A 20,040-nucleotide genomic window follows, 5' to 3' on the forward strand; every position below is an offset into this window, starting at 1 on the left:
TCTCCTGAGCGGCAGGGCCATTTGGGCCGGTTGCAATTGGCCCCCTTTGCCCTCCCCTGTCTGAGCCTCCAGCCGACGCTCAGGAGGAGAGGGGGCTCCTCCCCCGCAATAGGGGCACCGTGCCCAGACTGGCCCCGCAGGGTCTCCAGGGGCCAGTGGCCCCTCCCAGCCTGCCCCTGAAGTGAGAGGAGGGAGAAAGCTTCTCACCCAGCCAGGGAAGGGTCCCTGCTCCCCAGCCACTAAACCCGGCTGCCCCTGCCCCTCCAGGAAAGGATCGATACTGAGGGATGGGGATGGGGTGGTCTCTGTTTCTGCCCTTCCCCCATTTCCAAAGACGCTGGTTCTATTCCCGCAAGAGGAGTCGACCCCACCCAGCCCAGAGTGGGGCTCGCTCCCATCTGCCCGAGAGCACAGGGCCAGGTACTGGGGCTGGGGAGGAACCACCATCAAGCCAGCCCTGGGAACAGGTTCTTGCCAGGCAAGGAGCTGCCTCCGAGGCCTGGGGGTGGTCGGAGGGCGTGGGGCAGGGAATGGGGGAGGGTGGGGCCTATAGACCACAGGGAGGGCCTCATTGCCTTGGAGGAGGATGGAGAGACAGCCCCACTGTCCCTCCCCCACTGCCAGCTCCCTGACCCCTGATGCCTCCAAGAGACTTTCCCCTTCCGTCCCAGGACACCCGGATTTCACCCTCGGCAACATCGCCCGCCTGGGGCTGGGCGCCGGGGTCCTGCTCGCCCTGGGGCTGATCCTGGCCGAGGCCTATTGAAGCCACCCGAGGGGGGGCCCTAGGTGAGGTGACCCCCCCCGTCTGTGCCCCTTGCTCCCCCAGGGGCTGGGCCCAGGGTGACAGGGGCCCCACTAACCCGCTGTCTCTCTGCACCCCCAGGAGCCTGGATTCGGCCACGCGGAGAAGAAAAACTCCCAGGGAATGAGCTGCTGCCCCTTGGGGGGGGGGGGGAGGTGAGATGCCGGCACAAAACTCCCAGCCCCCCCATCCCTTCCTCAGGGAATCTGCCCCCCTAGGGTATGTCTACACTACAGCGCTAATTCGAACTAACTAACTGAGCGAATTCGAACTAATGCATCCAGACTAAAAAACTAGTTCGAATTAGCATTTTGCTAATTCGAACTAGCATGTCCACACAGAGTGGACCCTGAACCGGGGTTAAGGCTGGCCGGAAGCAGTGCCGGCAGGGCATCAGATGAGGACTTAGAGCGTGGAGATGCTGTCTCAGGCTAGCCGAGGGCAGTGCTTAAAGGGACCCGACCCCCACCCCGGACAGACAGTTCTCAGGGGTGCCCCGCTTGCAAAGCAGTCCTGGCTTGGAGTGCCCGGAGTGCCCACACTGAGCACATCACAGCACTCGGCCATCAGCCCGGCTGCACTTGCCGCAGGCTGCCATCTGGGAAGGGTGTCAATGGGGGGCTGCAGGAGAGCTTCCACCCCGAGGAGCCCGCAGAGCCACCCCAGTCCTCCCCATCGGGGGCTCGTACCTCATTCCTCCCTCACCTCCTTCCACTTACCCCTCCCTAACCTCCCTTCCTGATGTACAAAATAAAGGACAATTGTGTTCAAAAATAGAATCTCTCTTTATTGAACAAAACTGGGGGAGACTGGGAAAAGGAGATGGAAGGGGGAAGAGAGAGGCTGGGACAGGGGAGGGCAACTACAATGATCAGGGGTTGGGAACAGGTCCCATATGAAGAGAGGCTAAAGAGACTGGGACTTTTCAGCTGAGAAAAGAGGAGATGGAGGGGGGATATGATAGAGGTCTCTAAAAGCACAAGTGGGGTGTAGAGGGTGCATACAGAAAAGTTCTTCATTAGTTCCCATAATAGAAGGACTAGAGGACACCAAATGAAATGAATGGGTAGCAGGCTTCAAACTAATAACAGAAAGTTCGTCTTCACAAAGCAGAGTCAACCTGTGGAACTCCTTGCTGCAGGAGGCTGTGAAGGCTAGAACTAGAACAGAGTTTAAAGAGAAGTGAAATCAAGTCATGGAGGTTGGGTCCATGGAGTGGTATTAGCCAGGGGGTAGGAGTGGTGTCCCTGCCCGAAGTTTGTGGAAGGCTGGGACTGTCTCTTTAAAATGGGATGTCTGGTCACTATTCATTGCATCTCTATGAATGCACCTGGGCACAGAGCGATTTAACTGCTGTCTGTCATCCCCCCCGCCTGTGGGTGTTTGGGGGAGATGGCTGGGGGGGGGGTTGAGGGAAGGGGGTCCAGGGTGTCGGGGTAGGGCTGAGGGCAGAGGTGCCAGGGTGGGGAGCAGGAGTGTGAGGGGAGACTGGCTTCCCACAAAGTTCAGAGCTGGGGGGTAGGATTGTTGGGGTTTCTGAAGGGGGTGGAGGACACAGCCTCTCCACATGCCCTTGGACTGGCACCTCTACCCCAGCAGCCTCCCCTCTCACTGCCCTCCTCACCCCCCCCCCCCCCCACTGCAGCGCCAGTCCCCTCAGCCTCAGGGTCTCCCATTTGCTTTCCTGCCTCTCAGCCTCCCCACCCCACATTCCCTGACCCATAACGGCCTCCACCCCACACTCACTCCTCCCCTCCCCCTGCCTCCCCAGGCGAGGGCTGCAGGGGCTGAGTGGGCAGCCATGTTAACTGAGGGCAGCAGGGGATCCCTGCCCTTGGGGAGCCATGGGAGATGGTGGGCATGGCTAGTGGGGTGTGTGTGTGAGGAGACACAGGCTGGAGGGCAGAAGTGGGAGGGGCTGAGGCTGTGAGGGGACAGGCTGGAGGGCAGAGGGGGGAGAGGTTCGGGGTGTGGGGAGACGTGGGCTGAGGTGCAACATGAAGGAGGGACTAGGGGTGTGATGGCGCGGGCTGGGGGCAGAAGGGGAGCTGGGCTGGGGGTGTGAGGAGACATGAGATGAGGGGCAGAATGGGGGGTGAGGTCATGTTGCCAACAGTCCTGTATCACTAGGGACACCCCGTCTGGACACGGCCAATGGCCTGTCCTGAGACATATCAGCTCTGCCGGTCGCCGGGCAGAACAGGCCATTTGCTTTGTCACCAGCTCCAGCCGAGGACGCATTGATCTGCATGCAGGAAACCCAGCATGGGAGCTGCGTATGCTGCCTGCCAGCGGGAGCAAGGCCAATGTGGGCCTGCCAACAGTCGGGACTCGGTTCCCAGCTGTTACCCCAGGGCTGGCCACACACCCACGGACAGCGTCTCCATCAGCTGGGGCCAGGGTCTCTCTTTACGAGAAGGTTCCCGGGTCTCTATCGACTTACGACCCGTTGTGGCCTGGGATGGAATTTCTCTTGCTCTGATTTTCCTTTGAACTTGGTTTAATTAATTCACAGGCTGAGACTGAGCCCTTAGAACCAGTGTAAAGCCATCAACACTACTCAGCTACGTTGCAAGGGGCAGCAAAACCAGGTGTCCCCCATCGGGTTCGCTCCTCACATGCTACCAGGGCCCATATCACACATGGGCAGGTTTGCAGACTGGGAAGGAATGCTGCAGGGTCAAAGCCTCCGGCACCATGAAATGCCACAGTGACTGTTTCCCAAACACCCTTAACTCTGCCCCCCTTGTTCACATGCATTAAGATTCCCTCCTTCATGTATTAATGTTATCTACAGTGCACGCCAGCCAGGTTTGTGTTAGAAAAGAACAGGTGACCCAGAAGCGGATGGAGTAGAAGGGCTCCTTTATTGCAGCTATTCATCCTGCCTCTGACCCCCCAAACCCTGGTCTGCAGTTCAAGCCCTGGAGCATGAGAATAGATTGAAAGGGGACAGAAATAAACAGGGGAGTTTCTTAGATTTACAAGTGCTCCAGGTTTGATAAGTCCCCTCCTCCCCCCCGCCCCGCCATGCCTCTCCTTTAGGAAAACTTCCAAGAATTGCTGGGAAATGGATAAGGATGAGGAAGCTACCTGGCCACTTTGGACAATTGTTCAGTGGTTGATTTCCCATGGGGGAGGACGGGAGGGGATAATTCAAAGTTTCCACCCGTGTCCCAGCGTAAATGTTTCTCACTTTAACTCCCCTTCTCCATTTGTCCAAGGAGGCAGGGTGTGTCCCTGCACTGCCATGTGTGGGAGCAATGCTGGGCCAGCGTGGGAATCAGCTGTAATATTTTGTAAGACGCCGCTATGTGCCTCAGTTTCCCCAATGGGTTGCACTGTGGGATGGGCACCTGTCTGTCTAGCAGTCTGGGTCAATGACTCCCCCACGCCTGATCGCTGTATATGAGAGTTTGGAGGGTGTTAACAATGCCAGCCATTTCACCGAGCTCAGGGTTCATGCTGGGTTGGGGAGGTGAATCTACAAACAGATTCCCTAGAGTGGGACAAACATCCTGTTCAAACGCCCACTGCAACTCCCCAGTCGCTCCTCCTCCACCCCCAGCTCCTGTCCCCAATGGCCCGGCTGCTAACGAGGCCCAGAGGGGCATGGAACAAATGCCGGTAATTAATACGCTAGGGATGGATGAAAGAGGGTAGCAGGGGTGTATTCCAGAGGAGGGCCATGCTGCCTTCCTGTCTCTGTCTCCTCCCACCACACTCATGCCTGGCACTTTAACTTTCCCCTGTTCCCTTAGGCCAACATGTCTTGGCCAAAAGTCCTTGGAACAAGCCAACCTGACCCTAAGACCTAACAAACTCACTGCACCACGTCTGGTAGGATGTTACTGTGGGGACATGTGAGACTGTGACCAAGTGGAGGCTTTCATAATGGGTTTCATAGGACACCCAAGCGTGCCTTAGTTTCCCCTTTCCTACCCAGTGTGTGTGTGGGAGACAGGACTAAGTTTGCTTTTTCAACAGGTGGCAGGCTGGCAGGGTGCACTCATGTCAGAGAGAAGATGAGACCCATGACAGGGTCTGTCTACATGGCAGGATAGTGCAGGGTTAGTAGAAAGGGTATGAGGAGACTCTAGCTTTATTATTTCAGAGCTTGAGAGTCTACACTCATTGGTCATCCCAGGAATTGTGGGATGCCGGATCCCAATAAGTGCTGCTGGCATCCACGCTGTATTATACCCTCAAGCATCCATGCAGTTTTAATCCAGTCAGAGTTGGATACGAAGAAATAAAAGGTACAAAACACAAACTGACGGATGTAAATGTCTCTCACTCATACATTTCTTCCTGCCAACCAATGGTCACTTACCAGGTGATTACATTGACACTAGCTGAGGCATCTGTTTGTCTTTTGTCTCTCAGGAAACAGTTTGAGTTGTTTTTTCTAAATGTAGAACATGACTCAGCAATGACTTAAAGTAGAATTCTATACAGGAGCTCATGGATAGCCCAATATTTCATTCATAGAAAACGAGAAGCAGAAAGCGTTCACGTGACTTTTCCTTCCAGACACTCACTGGTCTAGATTTAAATGTAGAACATGACTCAGCAATGTCTTAAAGTAGAATATGATGTTACACGTTTTTTAAGAAGACTTTAATATTCAGCCAATTATGAGTTTTTGAATGATATCGCACAGGGCAAACTTGGTATAACTATTGTCGTAATCTTGAAAAAGGGATGAAGGTAAGGGTCTACACTGTCACCCTGAGTGTAATTTGTTGACAAAAAGTGGTTTTCTGCTTGTCTGTGAGTCCAGGGTTTTCCCTGCAGTATAGACATAGAGATAATAAATGGAGAGAATCCAACCTGGGCCAACAAGGCAAGTGGACCTGTGGTTTTCAGCCTGCGATTGGTGGACCCCTATTGGATGACAGACCATGTCTAGAATTTCCAAAGGGGGCTGCACCTATATTTGAAATTTTGCAGGGGTCCGCAAATGAAAAAAGTTTGAAGAACCATTGGGCTAAACAGACAATGTCATCTCTGGTGATGCACAGATCAGCACTGACCAGGCCACACAGCCCCCACCACGGCTGGCCAGGCCTCTCCGATCCTGCTCCCCCAGGCCAACCCCATGGAGAAGCCAGCAGGTGGGCATACCTCCCTCCCCGGCCAGTTCTGGGGAGAAGCTGACAAGCAGGATGTATGTCCACCACCATCCTGGGCTGGCCCTAGTGAGAATATACCAGCCACCCCCTTCCCTGCTCTGAGCCCCCTACCCATGGTCTGACTCCTGCACTCTCATCCCCTGCCCTGAGCCCCTCCTCACCCCAATCTTGTTTCCTGCAACCTCCCCATATATTCCCAGCCTCCTTCGCTTAGACCCTCCTCAACCCCTAACCCAGATTCCTGCCCTCCCACACTCCCCGTCTCCTTCCCTGACCTGCCACAGCCCCATCCCCCTGTCCTGGAGAATCTGACCAATAGCTGGTAAGTCTTCTAGTGGATTAATATTGACAGTCCTATCCTGGCTAACACCCATAACTGGATTTATCTCCCAGAAACGTCTCTTGCTCTGTTTCAAGCTGAGTTCTAGTCCTGAGTTCCACAACATCCCTTGGCAGTGAGTTCCACAGGTTAACTGCATTTCCTCACATTCAAAAGTGCTGGGACAAGGCATGTCACATCCAGCAAGCGCTATTCCTGGCTACCAAGGATGACAAGTTTATGGTTGGCAGGTCAGTGTGTCTGGAAAGGCTCCATTCCCTCAGGAAAAGTCCTTGGTAAGTGGGCTTTTATGCACATTTGGCTCCTGGTTCTTAAGGACCCAGCAGGGTCCACACAAACCAGCTTCCAATGATTTGATGTTTGGGAGAAGAAGGAAACCGTCTTTATTAGCCAGGGCAGAAACTATTCAGAAGGCGAGGTTTGTGATCTGGGGTTCTCCTTTTGGCTTGTAACGTCTCACTTTTGCTGCTTATGGAAATCCTTGTTCTTTGGTCTTGTAAGAAGGGATCCTGGGTGTTCTGCAGGACATGGAAACCTTACGGGCAAACTGGTAAACTGAGGCACACTAGACCTTTGAGAAGGAGGAGACCTGGAATTTCTGACTGTTGTCAGCATGCGCAGACAAGATGGATTCCTCGTTGTTTCTGCAGACACAGGTTAACATGGTTACTCCTCTAAGATTGGAGTCAGTGTCTGGCCACTGGACGATGGTCTGTGGGAGACCTCCTAGACTTGGAGCCGCTCAGTTGATCGCTAATGAATGTTTTCTCAGTCACAGTCTCCTGGGTTCTAATTAAGGCCGGCTCTGCTGCCCCTGGGGGCTGCTTTCTGGGGTTCATCTTTGCACAGAAGCAGCCGTTCCTCCGCAGATGCTGGGGGAAGGTGGATACCTGGTGTCCATCTCCAAACTGAGGCTGGGTATCAGGGTGTGTGTCAAGGAAACGGCAGGGGAACGGCTGGGAGAGCAATGCCAACTGGTTGGGAGGAGGGGTGGAGAAGCTGGTAGAAAAGGCCTGGGAAAATGGGCAAGCAGGGTGTTATGGAAAAACCCTCCTCCTCTGCAGCCGACTGTTCCTCTGCCTCCCAGGGTCAAGCTCTGAGCGTTCCCCAACTACAATCACATCTGACAGTCCCTGACGCCCATCTGCCCACCCCATCTCCACCCTCATGTGTTGTCCTGTCTAGCCAGGTGCTTTGAAGATGCTGGGGTCCCCGCTCAGCACGGTGAACGGAGCACTGTCTCCCTGCTGAGTCCATCCCATGTGCGCAGGATCGGGACTCTCCGGACGTCTGGAGCTTTGTCCATCTCATCACCTTCTGCAAGAGCATCAATGACCGAGAGAGACCAAATCTTCAATTTCCAGGAGAGACCCCATCTGAAGCTATGGGATCAAAATGAGAGCTCAGAGTGGGGAAATATTTCATGCCCAACCCACTGAAAAGGTCAGTGAAAAACGGAGCCTTTTCACCAAATGTTTCCCAGGCTTTTGTAGTCAGAAGGGCTCATTTCCCTCAATACCCTCCGGCAACCGTATTCAATGTGTTGAATACTTGTTGGAGCCTTTGCAAAAGTTCTGCATGATCATGGCCTTATTGAGGAACCCATCTGGTGGGCAATTTCTGACTTTTCCAGATGGGGATTTTCCAAGGGAAAAGTTGGGTTCAAGAAGGGAAACTCAGAGCCCTTAGCTGGCCATTGGCGATTTCTCATGAGTGATGGTACTTCTGTGTGGATGACAAGGAAGTTTTCTAAAGGCCTAGGCAGGAAGAGACACTCATCAGCTGTAAGCAGAAGCCAGATAATCAGCCTGGGGATAAAGACATACATTTATAACCCTGAATGTAATTAATAACAGGCACAAGCAACAAACAGGTGCGGTAGATCACATCTGACGATTTTTCAGACAAGAGAGGAGGCACGTCTTAAAGAGCCATGCTAGAAAGAAAAGGAGGGATGAGCTCTAGACTTGGCTCTCAACCTTTCCAGGTGAGCACCTCTTTCAGGAGGGCCATTTGTCTTGCCTTTGCCTTAAGTTTCACCTCATTTAAATACTTCTTGCATATGAAGCTGGATGTAAAAAATACAAACATGCCACACATGCAAGTACTGACAAATTGCTGAGGTTCTCATTTTTACCAGATAATTATAAAATCCATCAGGTGGAATATAAGCATCGCACTTGCATTTCAGAGCCTCGTGTGTAGAGCAGCATAAACAAGGTGCTGTATGAAATGTTAGTTTGTACTGACTTCTCCAGGGCTTTTCATGGAGCCTGTTGTAAAACCAGGCCGGTACCTAGGTGGGTTGATGAACCCCCTGCAAGACCTCTGTGCATTCCCAGAGGGGCACAGCTTCCTGGTTGAAGGGCTAGGCTATGTCTAGACTGCAGGCTTCTTTTGAAAGAGGCTCTTTCGAAAGCATCTTTCGAAAGATCCTCTTTCGAAAGATCGCGTCTAGACTGCAGGCGGATCTTTCAAAAGAGAAATCCGCTTTTTAGAAAGAGAGCACCCAGCGAGTCTGGATGCTCTCTTTCGAAGACGGCCTCTTTACATTGAAGAACGCCTTCTTTCGAAAGAGGAACTTTCGAAAGAAGGCGTTCTTCCTCGTAAATTGAGGTTTACCGCCATCGAAAGAAAAGCCGCGTTCTTTCGAAATAATTTCGAAAGAACGCGGCTTGAGTCTGGACGCAGGGGAAGTTTTTTCGGGAAAAGGCTACTTTTCCCGAAAAAACCCCTGAGTCTGGACACGGCCCTAGAGTCTATGAATCTATGAGAGAAGATTTTAAAAGACCAAATGGAAAAATGCACCCAACAAGAACAGACTCACAACCCAGCAGTGTCACGGGGTATCTCTATGGGGACATGAAGGCAAATTCTGGTTATGCAAAACAAACAGAGTCCCCAGCCTTTTGAAGCTGTGCCCTGCTTATAGATCTGTCCTTGTGGTCTGCAATGAACTTGATAAGTCTGAAGGACAGACTCTGACCAAGGCCTGAGGATGATCTCTGGGAAGCTTCGTAGCGTGCGTTCTTTGCTCTAAGATATTTTTCCTGATTTCACCTTACAACAAAAATCACAGAAATGTAGGGCTGGAAGGGCTCTCAATCTATCCAGTCTGCTGAGGCAGAGCTAAATACTATCTAGATCCCTCAAGGAGGTTTTTCTAACCTGTTCTTAAAAGCCTCTGACAACAGAGATTTCCTAACCTCCCTTGGTCTTTTGCCTCAGCACTTTGTTATCCTGACAGTCAGAGAGTGTCTTGTGATGTTTAGGCTAAACTTTCTTTACAGCTATGTGATAAAGGGATTGGCTGCCTTCGAGCGGTGTGTTTGAACATGTGGGCAACTCTGCCGTTAGTAGCTCTTGGAAAGAAAATATGACTCCCCTGAGAAGCCAAAGATGCTTTTTGTATTGTTTTAGCTTAAAACATTAGGGTTTTGCTGCTCTCAAAGTGAGAAAAACATGTGAAGTTTTTCAGGTCAGTACCACATGCTGGGGAGGCAGGGATAAGAACCTGCAGGCACAAGGGCATCTGCCCCTAGCAATATTCCTTCCTGATGCTCAGAGCAAGAGACTTCATACAACCCTGAAGTTTAATATCCCTTCTGCGGTGTTTAGTAAATCTGAGTGAATCTAACTCTAGATCTTCCTTTTACCTATGGAAACGTCCACTCCCTCTTTGGATCTTACTAGGTTTTAGCCTCAGTGCCATCCTGTGGTAATGAGTTCCACAGTCCCTGAGTGCATGAGTCTCTATTTGAATTTCCCACTGTTGTTTCAGGGGCTGCCTCCCTGTGCTGTGCAACAGAGAAGACAGAATTCCCTTCTTTAACCAAGCCTAATCTTTCCTTTCTTTACAGGAGAGTTGAGTGTGTTTTCAAACTGGTACCAAGTCCCCTCTTCACCAGCTCGACAATGAACTAAGCACACCGAGGCTCTCTCAGGTAGGTTTTCCAGATGTGTGTGTAGCTGCGGAGCCTGCCTGGAGATACACAGCGCTTGTCACACCATGACTCTCAGGATCTTTACTCTGTTCTTGTGGTATCTCAGTGCAGCCCCACAATGGAGATTACCTGGCAATTCAACCCAGGGAAAGTGCTGTGTCAAGGGCTAATGTTCTGGGCTGTGTTAAAGGGAGAACCGTGGGTCAGACTTGGGATGTCCCAGTCCCATTCCACTTGGCACTAGTGAGGTCTCAGCTGGAGCCCTGTGTCCAGTTCTGGGCACCGCACTTCTAGAAAGATGGGGACAAGCTGGAGAAAGTCCAGAGGAGAGCAACAGGCATGAGGAAAGGGTTAGAAAACCTCACCCAGGAGACACAGTTAAAAACACAGGGCAGGGCTAGTCCTGAGAAAAGAACAATCTGCGCATTTGTTATAACAAGGACGGGACTCAATTGTTCTCCGCGTCCATCTGCAGCAAGGGAGGGTTAGGTCAGAGGTCAGGAAAAACTTTCTAAGTCTGATGCTCTGTGGAATGTCCAGTCAGTGGAGGTTTCTAAGGCGAGGCCGGACACACATCTCTTGGGGATGGTCCTTCCACCATGCCAGGGACAGGAGTGGATGACGTCTCGAGGACAATAGTGATCAGTGGTCTCTCTTGCCAAAGGTCCTGCCCCATTCAGGTTGCTTCCTGTCCCATCTGATTTAGGAACTCCTTCTGGATGGGTGGTGTGGAGGACTCCCAAGTTCAGGACAAACATTTTGTAAGCTTCAGAGGGTGGCCGAGTTAGTCTGTACAAGATAAACTTAAAAAACAACAAACAGTCTGTTAGAACTTTAAAGACTAACAAAACGTGTAGATCGTATCATGAGCTTCTGTGGTCACAGCCCACTTCTTCAGATGACCGGCGTGTTGGATGTCCAGAGCTGAAATAAATAGCAGAGAGGACGGCGGGGAGAGGGGGAGGGGAAGAAGGAAAAAAACTAAAGGAGGGTGGGACAAGAAGAGGCAATGGGTATAAAAATATCAAGAGGAAAGGGGAGCTGAAATGTAACAGAAAAAACAAATTGTCTATAAGCACGGAAAGTCTAGATCATGGGTTCCCAAACTGGGGGGCGGGGCATGAAGAAATTCCTGTGGGGGCACAAGGCAACCCCGCTCCCCCCCCCCATCAAGTTTTGCTGCCCTGCTTAGTTCCTTTTTTTTTTTTCCTCAACAAGTTTTTTTTTTTTGGGGGGGGGGGGGCGGCCTTGAGGGTTTTTCATAAATCAGAAAGCGGGGCATGATGCTGAGAAGTTTAGGAACCACTGGACTAGATAGTCAAAAGAGGCAGATGAGAACTATTCGAGGGCAGTTAGAAAGGAGGAGTACTAACAGCATATACTGTACAGACAAAGAACCGTTGGCACCTTCATTGTTTGGTAGGGAGACATTATCAACCTACCAAACAGCAAAGGTGCCAATGGTTGTTCTTATCGGCCTCTTTTGACTATCCAGTCTTTAGGTGCTTATAGATTATTAGTTTCTCCTGTTACATACCCACTGCCTCTTCTTCTTCCACCCCCTCCCATTTTTTCCTTCTGCCCGCCCCCCTTCTCCCTTATCTATTTGAGTTCTGGACATCCAGCACTCTGGTCATCAGAAGAAGTGGGCTGTGACCACAAAAGCTCATGATGCCATCTACGTATTTGGTTAGTCTTTAAAGTGCTACCAGACTATTTGTTTTTAAGCTATAACGCAGAATTTATGCACTGATTTATATCTTATAGCTTGGAATACCAACATTGTAAGCGACATTAATGCAGGCTAAGCGCATTCCTCCAAGGCTTATCCCTGTTTTGAGGAAAACTCCCTTACAGGTGAACTGCTCTGGCTTCCACCTATGTGTGTGTTAGTTCTTACAGTCCTGACAATAAGGAGTGCTTGGTTTACCTGTAGAGTGTTAATATAGCAGACTAAAAAACACAGAGGGCAGAGTCTGGAGGCAGAAGCTAGACAAATACAGTGGAGACAGAAGGTGAACATTTTTACCAGTGAAGGCCAGCAAACACTACCAGAAATAAGTGAGGGATGGCTGGAGTCTCTAAGGTGGGACAGATTTAAATCAATATCCACAGAGCGCTAGGGCATAATTCATCAGTATGTTACATCACTGCCGACACGTCTCTCTTCCCCATTCAGGTGCCTCTGTGGCCCCTTGCCATGGACGAGGCCAACTGGACGTCCGTCTCTGAGTTCGTGTTCTCGGGTGTGTCCGACCGGCAGGACCTGCAGCCACTGATCTTCGCAGGGCTGTTGGCCACCTATCTGGTGAATGTAATTGGCAACTCCATGCTGCTGGTGCTGATGTGGACCAACCCCCTGCTACGCACCCCCATGTATTTCCTCCTCAGCCAGCTGGCCTTGGTGGACATGGGCATGGTCTCCGTCATCCTGCCCCAGGCCTTGGTGCACATCCTGACCCAGCACCGGGCCATCTCCTTCACCAGCTGCATGGTCCAGCTCTTCATCTGCGTGGTTGTGGGAAACATGGAGGGTTACCTGCTGGCTGCCATGGCCTATGACCGCTACGTGGCCGTCTGCAACCCGCTGCGTTACGCCGCTGTGGTGACACGGTCCCTGTGCCTCAAGATGGTGGCTGGCTCCTGGGTCGTGGTGCTTCTTCACGCCCTTCTGCACACTGTCATGGCTGCCCGGCTGCGCTACTGTGGCAACCGCCTGCAGCATTTCTTCTGTGACCTGCCGCCCCTCCTGCACCTCTCCTGCACCCGCCCCATCACCATTGAGCTGGTGATCAACACCGAGGGCGTCCTTCTGGTGCTGGCCCCTTTCACCTTCATTCTGGCCTCCTACATCCGCATCGGGGTGGCTGTGGCCCGCCTGCGCTCTGCCCAAGGCCTGCGCAAGGCCCTGTCCACCTGCGGCTCCCACCTGACTGTGGTGATACTTTTCTATGGCACTGTGACTTCACCCTACTTCTACCCAGACACCAGTGACACCCAGGAGAAGGACCGGGTGGCGGCTGTCTTCTACACCGCTGTGGCACCTGCCCTGAATCCCCTCATCTACAGCCTGAGGAACAAGGACGTGGCTGCAGCTCTGAAGAGGACAGGGAGGAAGGTCCTGGGTTGGGGCAAATGAGACCAGCCTGTGGCTCCATGGCTGCACAGACAGCATTCCACGCATTGCTCCTTTGGGCATGGACTGTCCACCCAAGAGTTACCTGGGGAGCCTTCCCACTTAGCTCTTCCAGGACACCTGGGTTCTTTTCTCCTCAGGGATGAGTCTGGTGGAACTAACACATGTGCACAGCAGCAGGGACACCCACAACTACACACACCTGAGTCTTTTCATACAAAGGGGGGTCAATTAAAACATGTTTTCAAGGGCATGGCCAAGCCGGATTAGCCCCAAGGCCTGTTGTAGTAATTTATGGTATGTCTACACTACAGCGCTAATTCGAACTAACTTAGCTAATTCGAACTAACGCATCCAGACTAAAAAACTAGTTCGAATTAGCGTTTTGCTAATTCAAACTAGCATGTCCACATTAAGTGGACCCTGAACCCGGGTTAAGGATGGCCGGAAGCAGTGCCGGCAGGGCATCAGATGAGGATTTAGAGCGTGGAGCTGCTGTCTCAGGCTAGCCGAAGGCTGTGCTTAAAGGGACCCAACCCCCACCCCGGACAGACAGTTCTCAGGGGTTCCCCGCTTGCAAAGCAGTCCTGGCTTGGAGTGCCTTGAGTGCCCACACTGGGCACATCACAGCACTCGGCCATCAGAATGGCTGCACTTGCTGCAGGCTGCCATCTGGGGAGAGGGGGCAATTGGGGGGCTGCAGGAGAGCTTCCACCCCCAGAAGCCCGCAGAGCCAGCCCAGTCCTCCCCATCGGGGGCTCGTACCCCATTCCTCCCTCACCTCCTTCCACTTACCCTTCCCTAGCCCCCCTTCCTGATGTACAAAATAAAGAAAACGTGTGGTCAAAAATAGAATCTCTCTTTATTGAACAAAACTCGGGGAGACTGGGAAAAGGAGGTGGGAGAGGGGAAGAGAGAGGGTGGGAGAGGGGAAGGCAACTACAATGATCAGAGGTTTGGAAGAGGTCCCATATGAAGAGAGGCTAAAGAGAATGGGACTTTTCAGCTTAGAAAAGAGGAGACGGAGGGGGGATAGGATAGAGGTCTATAAAAGCATGAGTGGGGTGGAGAGGGTGCATAAAGAAAAGTTCTTCATTAGTTCCCATAATAGAAGGACTAGAGGACACCAAAGGAAAGGAATGGGTAGCAGGCTTCAAACTAGTAACAGAAAGTTGTTCTTCACAAAGCAAATAGTCAACCTGTGGAACTCCTTGCTGCAGGAGGCTGTGAAGGCTAGAACTAGAACAGAGGTTAAAGAGAAGTGAGATAAAGTGATGGAGGTTGGGTCCATGGAGTGGTATTAGCCAGGGGGTAGGAGTGGTGTCCCTGCCCAAAGTTTGTGGAAGGCTGGAGAGGGATGGCACTAGACAAATTGCTTGGTCACTGTCTTCGGTCCATCCCCTCCTGGGTCCCTAGGGTTGGCCGCTGTCGGCAGACAGGCTACTGGGCTAGATGGACCTTTGGTCTGACCCAGTACGGCCATTGTAAGCTCAGGTCTCAGGGTCGGGGGTCTCAGTGGACCATCTTGATTTTCATGCACACCTGCTTCTGGGTGGCCAGGCTGGCAGCTCTCCTGCCCTAGACGGCCACTTTCCTGTGCCTAGTGCGGAGGTCGTGGAGGGCTGGGGGGCATCGGGTGGCTGGCTCAATCCGTGCCAGGTGCAGGGTCTGCTAGCTGGGTGCTGGCAGGCTTGAACGTGGCACGGGCACCGTAGCCAGCCCGTGCCCCTTTAAGGGGTCCGGGGCCATGAGGGGGGCAATAGAGTTTCCCTGGTGGTGCCCAGGGTGGCCACCAGGGAAAGCTGGGGAGGGGTAGCCTCCCACTAGTTTGAATTAAGGGGCTACACAGCCCTTAATTCAAACTAGTAAGTTCAAACTAGGCTTAGTCCTCGTAGAATGAGGGTTACCTAGTTCAAACTAAGCGCTCCGCTAGTTCGAATTAAGTTCGAACTAGCGGAGCGCTAGTGTAGCGCCTATCAAAGTTAATTCGAACTAACGTCCGTTAGTTCGAATTAACTTTGTAGTGTAGACATACCCTTACATAGAATCTCTGGACGTAAAGAGTCAAAGGTGTGAACATAAAAGCAGCCAGACTGGGTCAGACCAAAGGTTCACCTAGCTCAGCATCCTGTCTCCCAACAGTGGCCAGTACCAAGTGCTGCAGAGGGAATGAACAGAACAGGGAATCATCAAGTGATGCATCCCCTGCCACCCATTCCCAGCTCCCTACCCATCCTAGCTGCCATTGATGGACCTGTCTTCCAGGAACGTATCTAGTTCTTGTTTGTTTCCTGTTATAATCTTGGCCTTCACAACATCCTATGGCAAGGAGTTCCACAAGTTAACTATGAGCTTTCTGAAAAAAAAACCCTTCATTTTAAACCTGCTACCTGTTAACTTCATTTTGTGACCTCTGGTTCATGTGTTGTAAGAAGTAAAAAACCCTTCCTTATTGACTTTGTCCACATGAGTCATGTTTTGATAAATTTCTCTCTTCTTTCCCCTTAATTGTCTGATTTCCAATCTGAAAACTCCCCGTCTTATTAACTTCATGTCATATGAAATCTGTTCCATACCTCTCGTCATTTTTGTTGCCCTTTTCTTTATCTTTAACCATTTCAGAATTTCATCTTTGGGATGGGGTGACCACACCTGCACACGGTATTCAAGATGTGGGCCACCATTGATTTAAAAAGAGGCAACATGATATTTACTCTCATATTGCCTATCCCTTTCATAATGACTCCAGCGTTATGGGTGTCTGGTGATGCCAACGGCCTCGAAGGATGGCAGGGAATCGACCAGTGGAGATATGCCTCGATTGTCCCAGCCAGCTCAAGAAGATGGAAAAACCCGTTCCCCAGGCCATTTATCTTTAAACTGAGGCAAGTCAATACTGAGGACAGAAATAGGGCCTTCAGTTAGACCTTCAGACAGGGCCTCTCTGAAATATCTCAACGTTCCCATAAGAGGAGAGTGCAGGGGGCAAAACAAACCCCAAAATTCATCTGGGCCTTTGTGCATCTGAGGGGTGCTGGAAAACCTCCCTGATCCGCTCCCTGAAGCATGAGAGTGTATAGGAAAGGGACAGAGAGGAATAGGGGCACTTACTAGATTTACAGGTGCCAATGTCGGACAGTTCCCCATGATCTAGGAGGAAGGCGAAAATTTGTTCCTCTTGGTTACTGAGGACAGGACAAGGAGTAATGGGCTTAAAGTGCAGCAGGGGAGGTTTAGATTGGACATTAGGAAAAAATTCCTAACTGTCAGGGTGGTCAAATATTGGAATCAATTGCCAAGGGAGGTGGTGGAATCTCCCTCTCTGGAGATATTTAAGAACAGGTTAGATAGACATCTGTCAGGGATGGTGTAGACGGAGCTTGAGCCTGCCTTGAGGGCGGGGGGCTGGACTCGATGACCTCTCGAGGTCCCTTCCAGTCCTATGATTCTATGATTCTATGATCACCCCCACCATTGCTAGGGTATAGCCCATGCCCCATTATTGGCATAAAAAGGTGGATTTTAGAAAGGCGTCTAATTTCACAGCTGCCCCGGCCAGATTAAAACATGGTGGTCGGCCAGTGTGATTTCCAGGACCTTGCCCCCAAACAATTGACAGAGCAGATTTTGTAGGAAAACCTCTCAGTGTGGCTTTAAAAAGGCCCAGGATGCAGCTTCCCTCCCCCTTTGGGTGACTGTTTGGTGCTTAATTCGCCAGGAGGATGTGGAGAGGTTAGTTAAAAGTTTCCACTGCAAGTCCCAGCCCGAATGTTTGTCCCACATTAACTCCCCTTCCCCATCTGTCCAAGGAAGCAGGGCGAGTGTCCCTGCTCCACCGTGTGTGGGAGCAATGCTGGGCCAGAGTGGGAATCGGCTGTACTATTTTGTAAGAAGCCTGTGTGTGCCTCAATTTCCCCCAAGAGCTGCACAATCTCTGGGGGGCAGGGTTATTGCTACACTTTAAAGGTGGAGGCGCCCTATCGAGTAATTGAATATTCGGTGCAAAATGGGGGAGTGGCACTATACGTGAAAGAAAATGTGGAATCAAATGAAGTAAAAATTGTAAATGACCCTAAATGTTCCATAGAATTTCTATGTATAGTAATTCCATGCTCCAATAATAAGAATATAGCCATAGGGATATATTATCAACCACCTAATCAGTACACTGATAGTGACTGTGAGATGCTAAGGGAGATTAGAGAGGCTATTAAATTAAAAAACTCAATATTAGTGGGGGATTTCAACTATCCCCATACTGACTGGGTACATGTCACCAAAGGACAGGATGCAGAGGTAAAATTCCCTGATATCTTAAATGACTGCTTCTCTCACTAGTTAGTTCTGGAACCCATAAAGGGAGAGGCTATTCCTGATTTAGTGCTAAGTGGAGCACAGGATCTGGCTCAAGAGGTAAATACAATCGTGACCGCTTGAAAATAGTGACCACGATGTAATAAAATTTAACACCCCTGTTGTGGGAAAAACACCTCAGCAGCTCAACACAGTAGCATTTAATTTCTGAAAGGGGAACTACATAAAAATGAGGAAGACAGTTAAACATAAATTAAAAGGTACAGTGAGAAAAGTAAAACCTCTGCAAGCTGCATGGAAACTTTTCAAAGGCACCATAATAGAGATCCAACTTAAATGTGTACCTCAAATTAAAAAACATAGTAAGAGAACCAAAAAAGTGCCACCGTGGCTTAACAACCAAGTAAAAGAAGCAGTAAGAGATAAAATGGCATCTTTTTAAAAGTGGAAGTCAAATCCTGCTGAAGAAAATGGAAAGGAGCATAAACTTTGTCAAATGAAGTGTAAAAATATAATAAGAAAAGCCAAAAAGGATTTTGAAGAACTGCTAGTCAAAAACTGAAAAGGTAATAGCAAAATGTTTTTAAGTTCATCAGAAGCAGGAAGCCAGCTAAACAACCAGTGGGGCCCTTGGACGATCGAGATGTTAAAGGAGCACTCAGTGATGATAAAGTCATTGTAGAGGAGCTAAATGAATTCTTTCCTTCAGTCTTCACAGCTGAGGATATTGGGGTGATTCCCAAACGTGAGCCATTCTTTTCAGGTGACAAATCAGAGGAGTTGTTCTAGAATGAGGTGTCATTAGAGGAGGTTTTGTCTGACCCAGTATGGCTGCTCTTATGTTCTTATGCATCGATTATTCAGTTAGTCAATTACTTACAGTTTAACATCCCTAGTCTAGGCTGACATAATGATCTCTAAGCTTCAGCCGGTGGGTGAGTTAGTCTGTACAGGATAAACAAAGAAACAATAAATAGTCTGGTAGCACTTTAAAGACTAACAAAACATGTAGATGGTATCATGAGCTGTCATGGGCACAGCCCATTTCTTCAGATGACCAGAGTGTTAGATGTCCAGAACTAAAACAAATAAGGGAGAAAGGAGCAGGGTGAGGGGAATGGGAGGGAGGAAAACAAGAAGAAGCAGTGGGTATAAAAATATCAAGGGGAAAGCGGAGCTGGAATGTAACAGGAAAAACAAATCGTCATAAGGACCTAAAGACTGGATAGTCAAAAGAGGCAGATAAGAACCATGAGTAGGCAACAGAGAAGAAGAGTAATAACAGCAGATACTGTACAGACAAAGAGTCATTGGCACCTTCATTGTTTGGTAGGCTGATAATGTCCCAGCCATCCAGTATCTTTATTTAATCCATTAGCATGAGCATAATCTACTAGTGGGTGACCACTGATCTATGGGACCTTCCTTTCTCTTGGTGAAGCTGAGGGCTTCTTGTGCTAGGCTCCAGGTGATGACTAAACGAGACTGAGTTGTATTCGTGTCTCAATCTGTCCCGCTTGGACATGCTGGGCAGAGCCCATGGCATGAAGCGAGAGGGCTGGTGAGCCGAGGTTCACTCTCAAGAGGTGGAGAGGCTCTGGGCTTTGCCCTGAAGGACGACTGAGTTTTGTGAGCCAGCCAGGTATGTTATACTAGGGCAGGTATAATGGGGTAACAGGGACTGTTGGATTACTGAGTTTAGAGGAGAAATGAGTCGCTGGGGCATTGCACCGTGCAGATTCCTTCAGATCGGTCAATGGAAACTATCGCAGGTCAGTGACTGTATTAGCTGGCCGGACCCAGAAGAACCCGGATCCGGGTGTTTGACCTTCAGGGGAAGAGGCAACCTGGCTTTCTTAGTTAGGGCAATAACTATTGCAAAGGCTGGCCTGGCAAGCCGGGATCCTCCTGATGTCTTGCAACTGTTCTTTTTTGGTGCTTCTGAAACCCTCAGTTCTTCCTTACATGAGCCATCAGTGCTCTTGTTAGGAGTGCTCAAGGATGGGGTCCAAGAGCGTGTGGAGGGGGACTTAAGAGACACTGGTAGACTGAGGCACTCTGCCTCTTTTCAGGGGCAGGAAGTGGAATGCCTGTGCATTGCCATGTATGGGGTTTGGACGGCACAGGGGAGAGATTTAGGGGACTTGGCGACTGGCTGCTTATGATGGTCCATGAGGAGACATGATGACAGCAATCCATGGATCTCAGAGATCATCCGTGCCCACACCCAGGGGACAGCTCAGATGAGCACTAATGAATGTTTTCTTAGTCAAAGTTCCCCAGAGGCTAATTAAGGCTGGTTCTGTTGCCCCTGGGGACTGGTTTCTGGGGTTCATCTTCACAGAGGAGCGGCCGTTCCTCTGCAT

At 50.5% G+C, this 20,040-nt stretch overlaps 2 protein-coding genes across 2 annotated transcripts in view; one reads left to right on the plus strand and one right to left on the minus strand.

Annotated features, from left to right (window-relative positions):
- Positions 1 to 20,040, minus strand: part of LOC142823756 (alpha-1B-glycoprotein-like) — a 415,238-nt gene that overhangs the window by 122,770 nt on the left and 272,428 nt on the right. The window contains exon 9 of the mRNA XM_089770049.1: positions 296 to 303. Coding sequence (XP_089626175.1) covers positions 296 to 303 — 8 coding nt within the window. The remainder of the gene's footprint in view (positions 1 to 295; positions 304 to 20,040) is intronic.
- On the plus strand, positions 12,425 to 13,363 carry LOC142823750 (olfactory receptor 1f45-like). Its single transcript, XM_075915072.2, has one exon. The coding sequence runs from the start codon at positions 12,425 to 12,427 to the stop codon at positions 13,361 to 13,363; it is 939 nt and encodes a 312-aa protein (XP_075771187.2).

The sequence above is a fragment of the Pelodiscus sinensis genome, chromosome 18, assembly GCF_052426305.1.
Source record: "Pelodiscus sinensis isolate ZL-2025 chromosome 18, ASM5242630v1, whole genome shotgun sequence".
In the NCBI taxonomy this organism is placed as follows: domain Eukaryota; kingdom Metazoa; phylum Chordata; order Testudines; family Trionychidae; genus Pelodiscus; species Pelodiscus sinensis.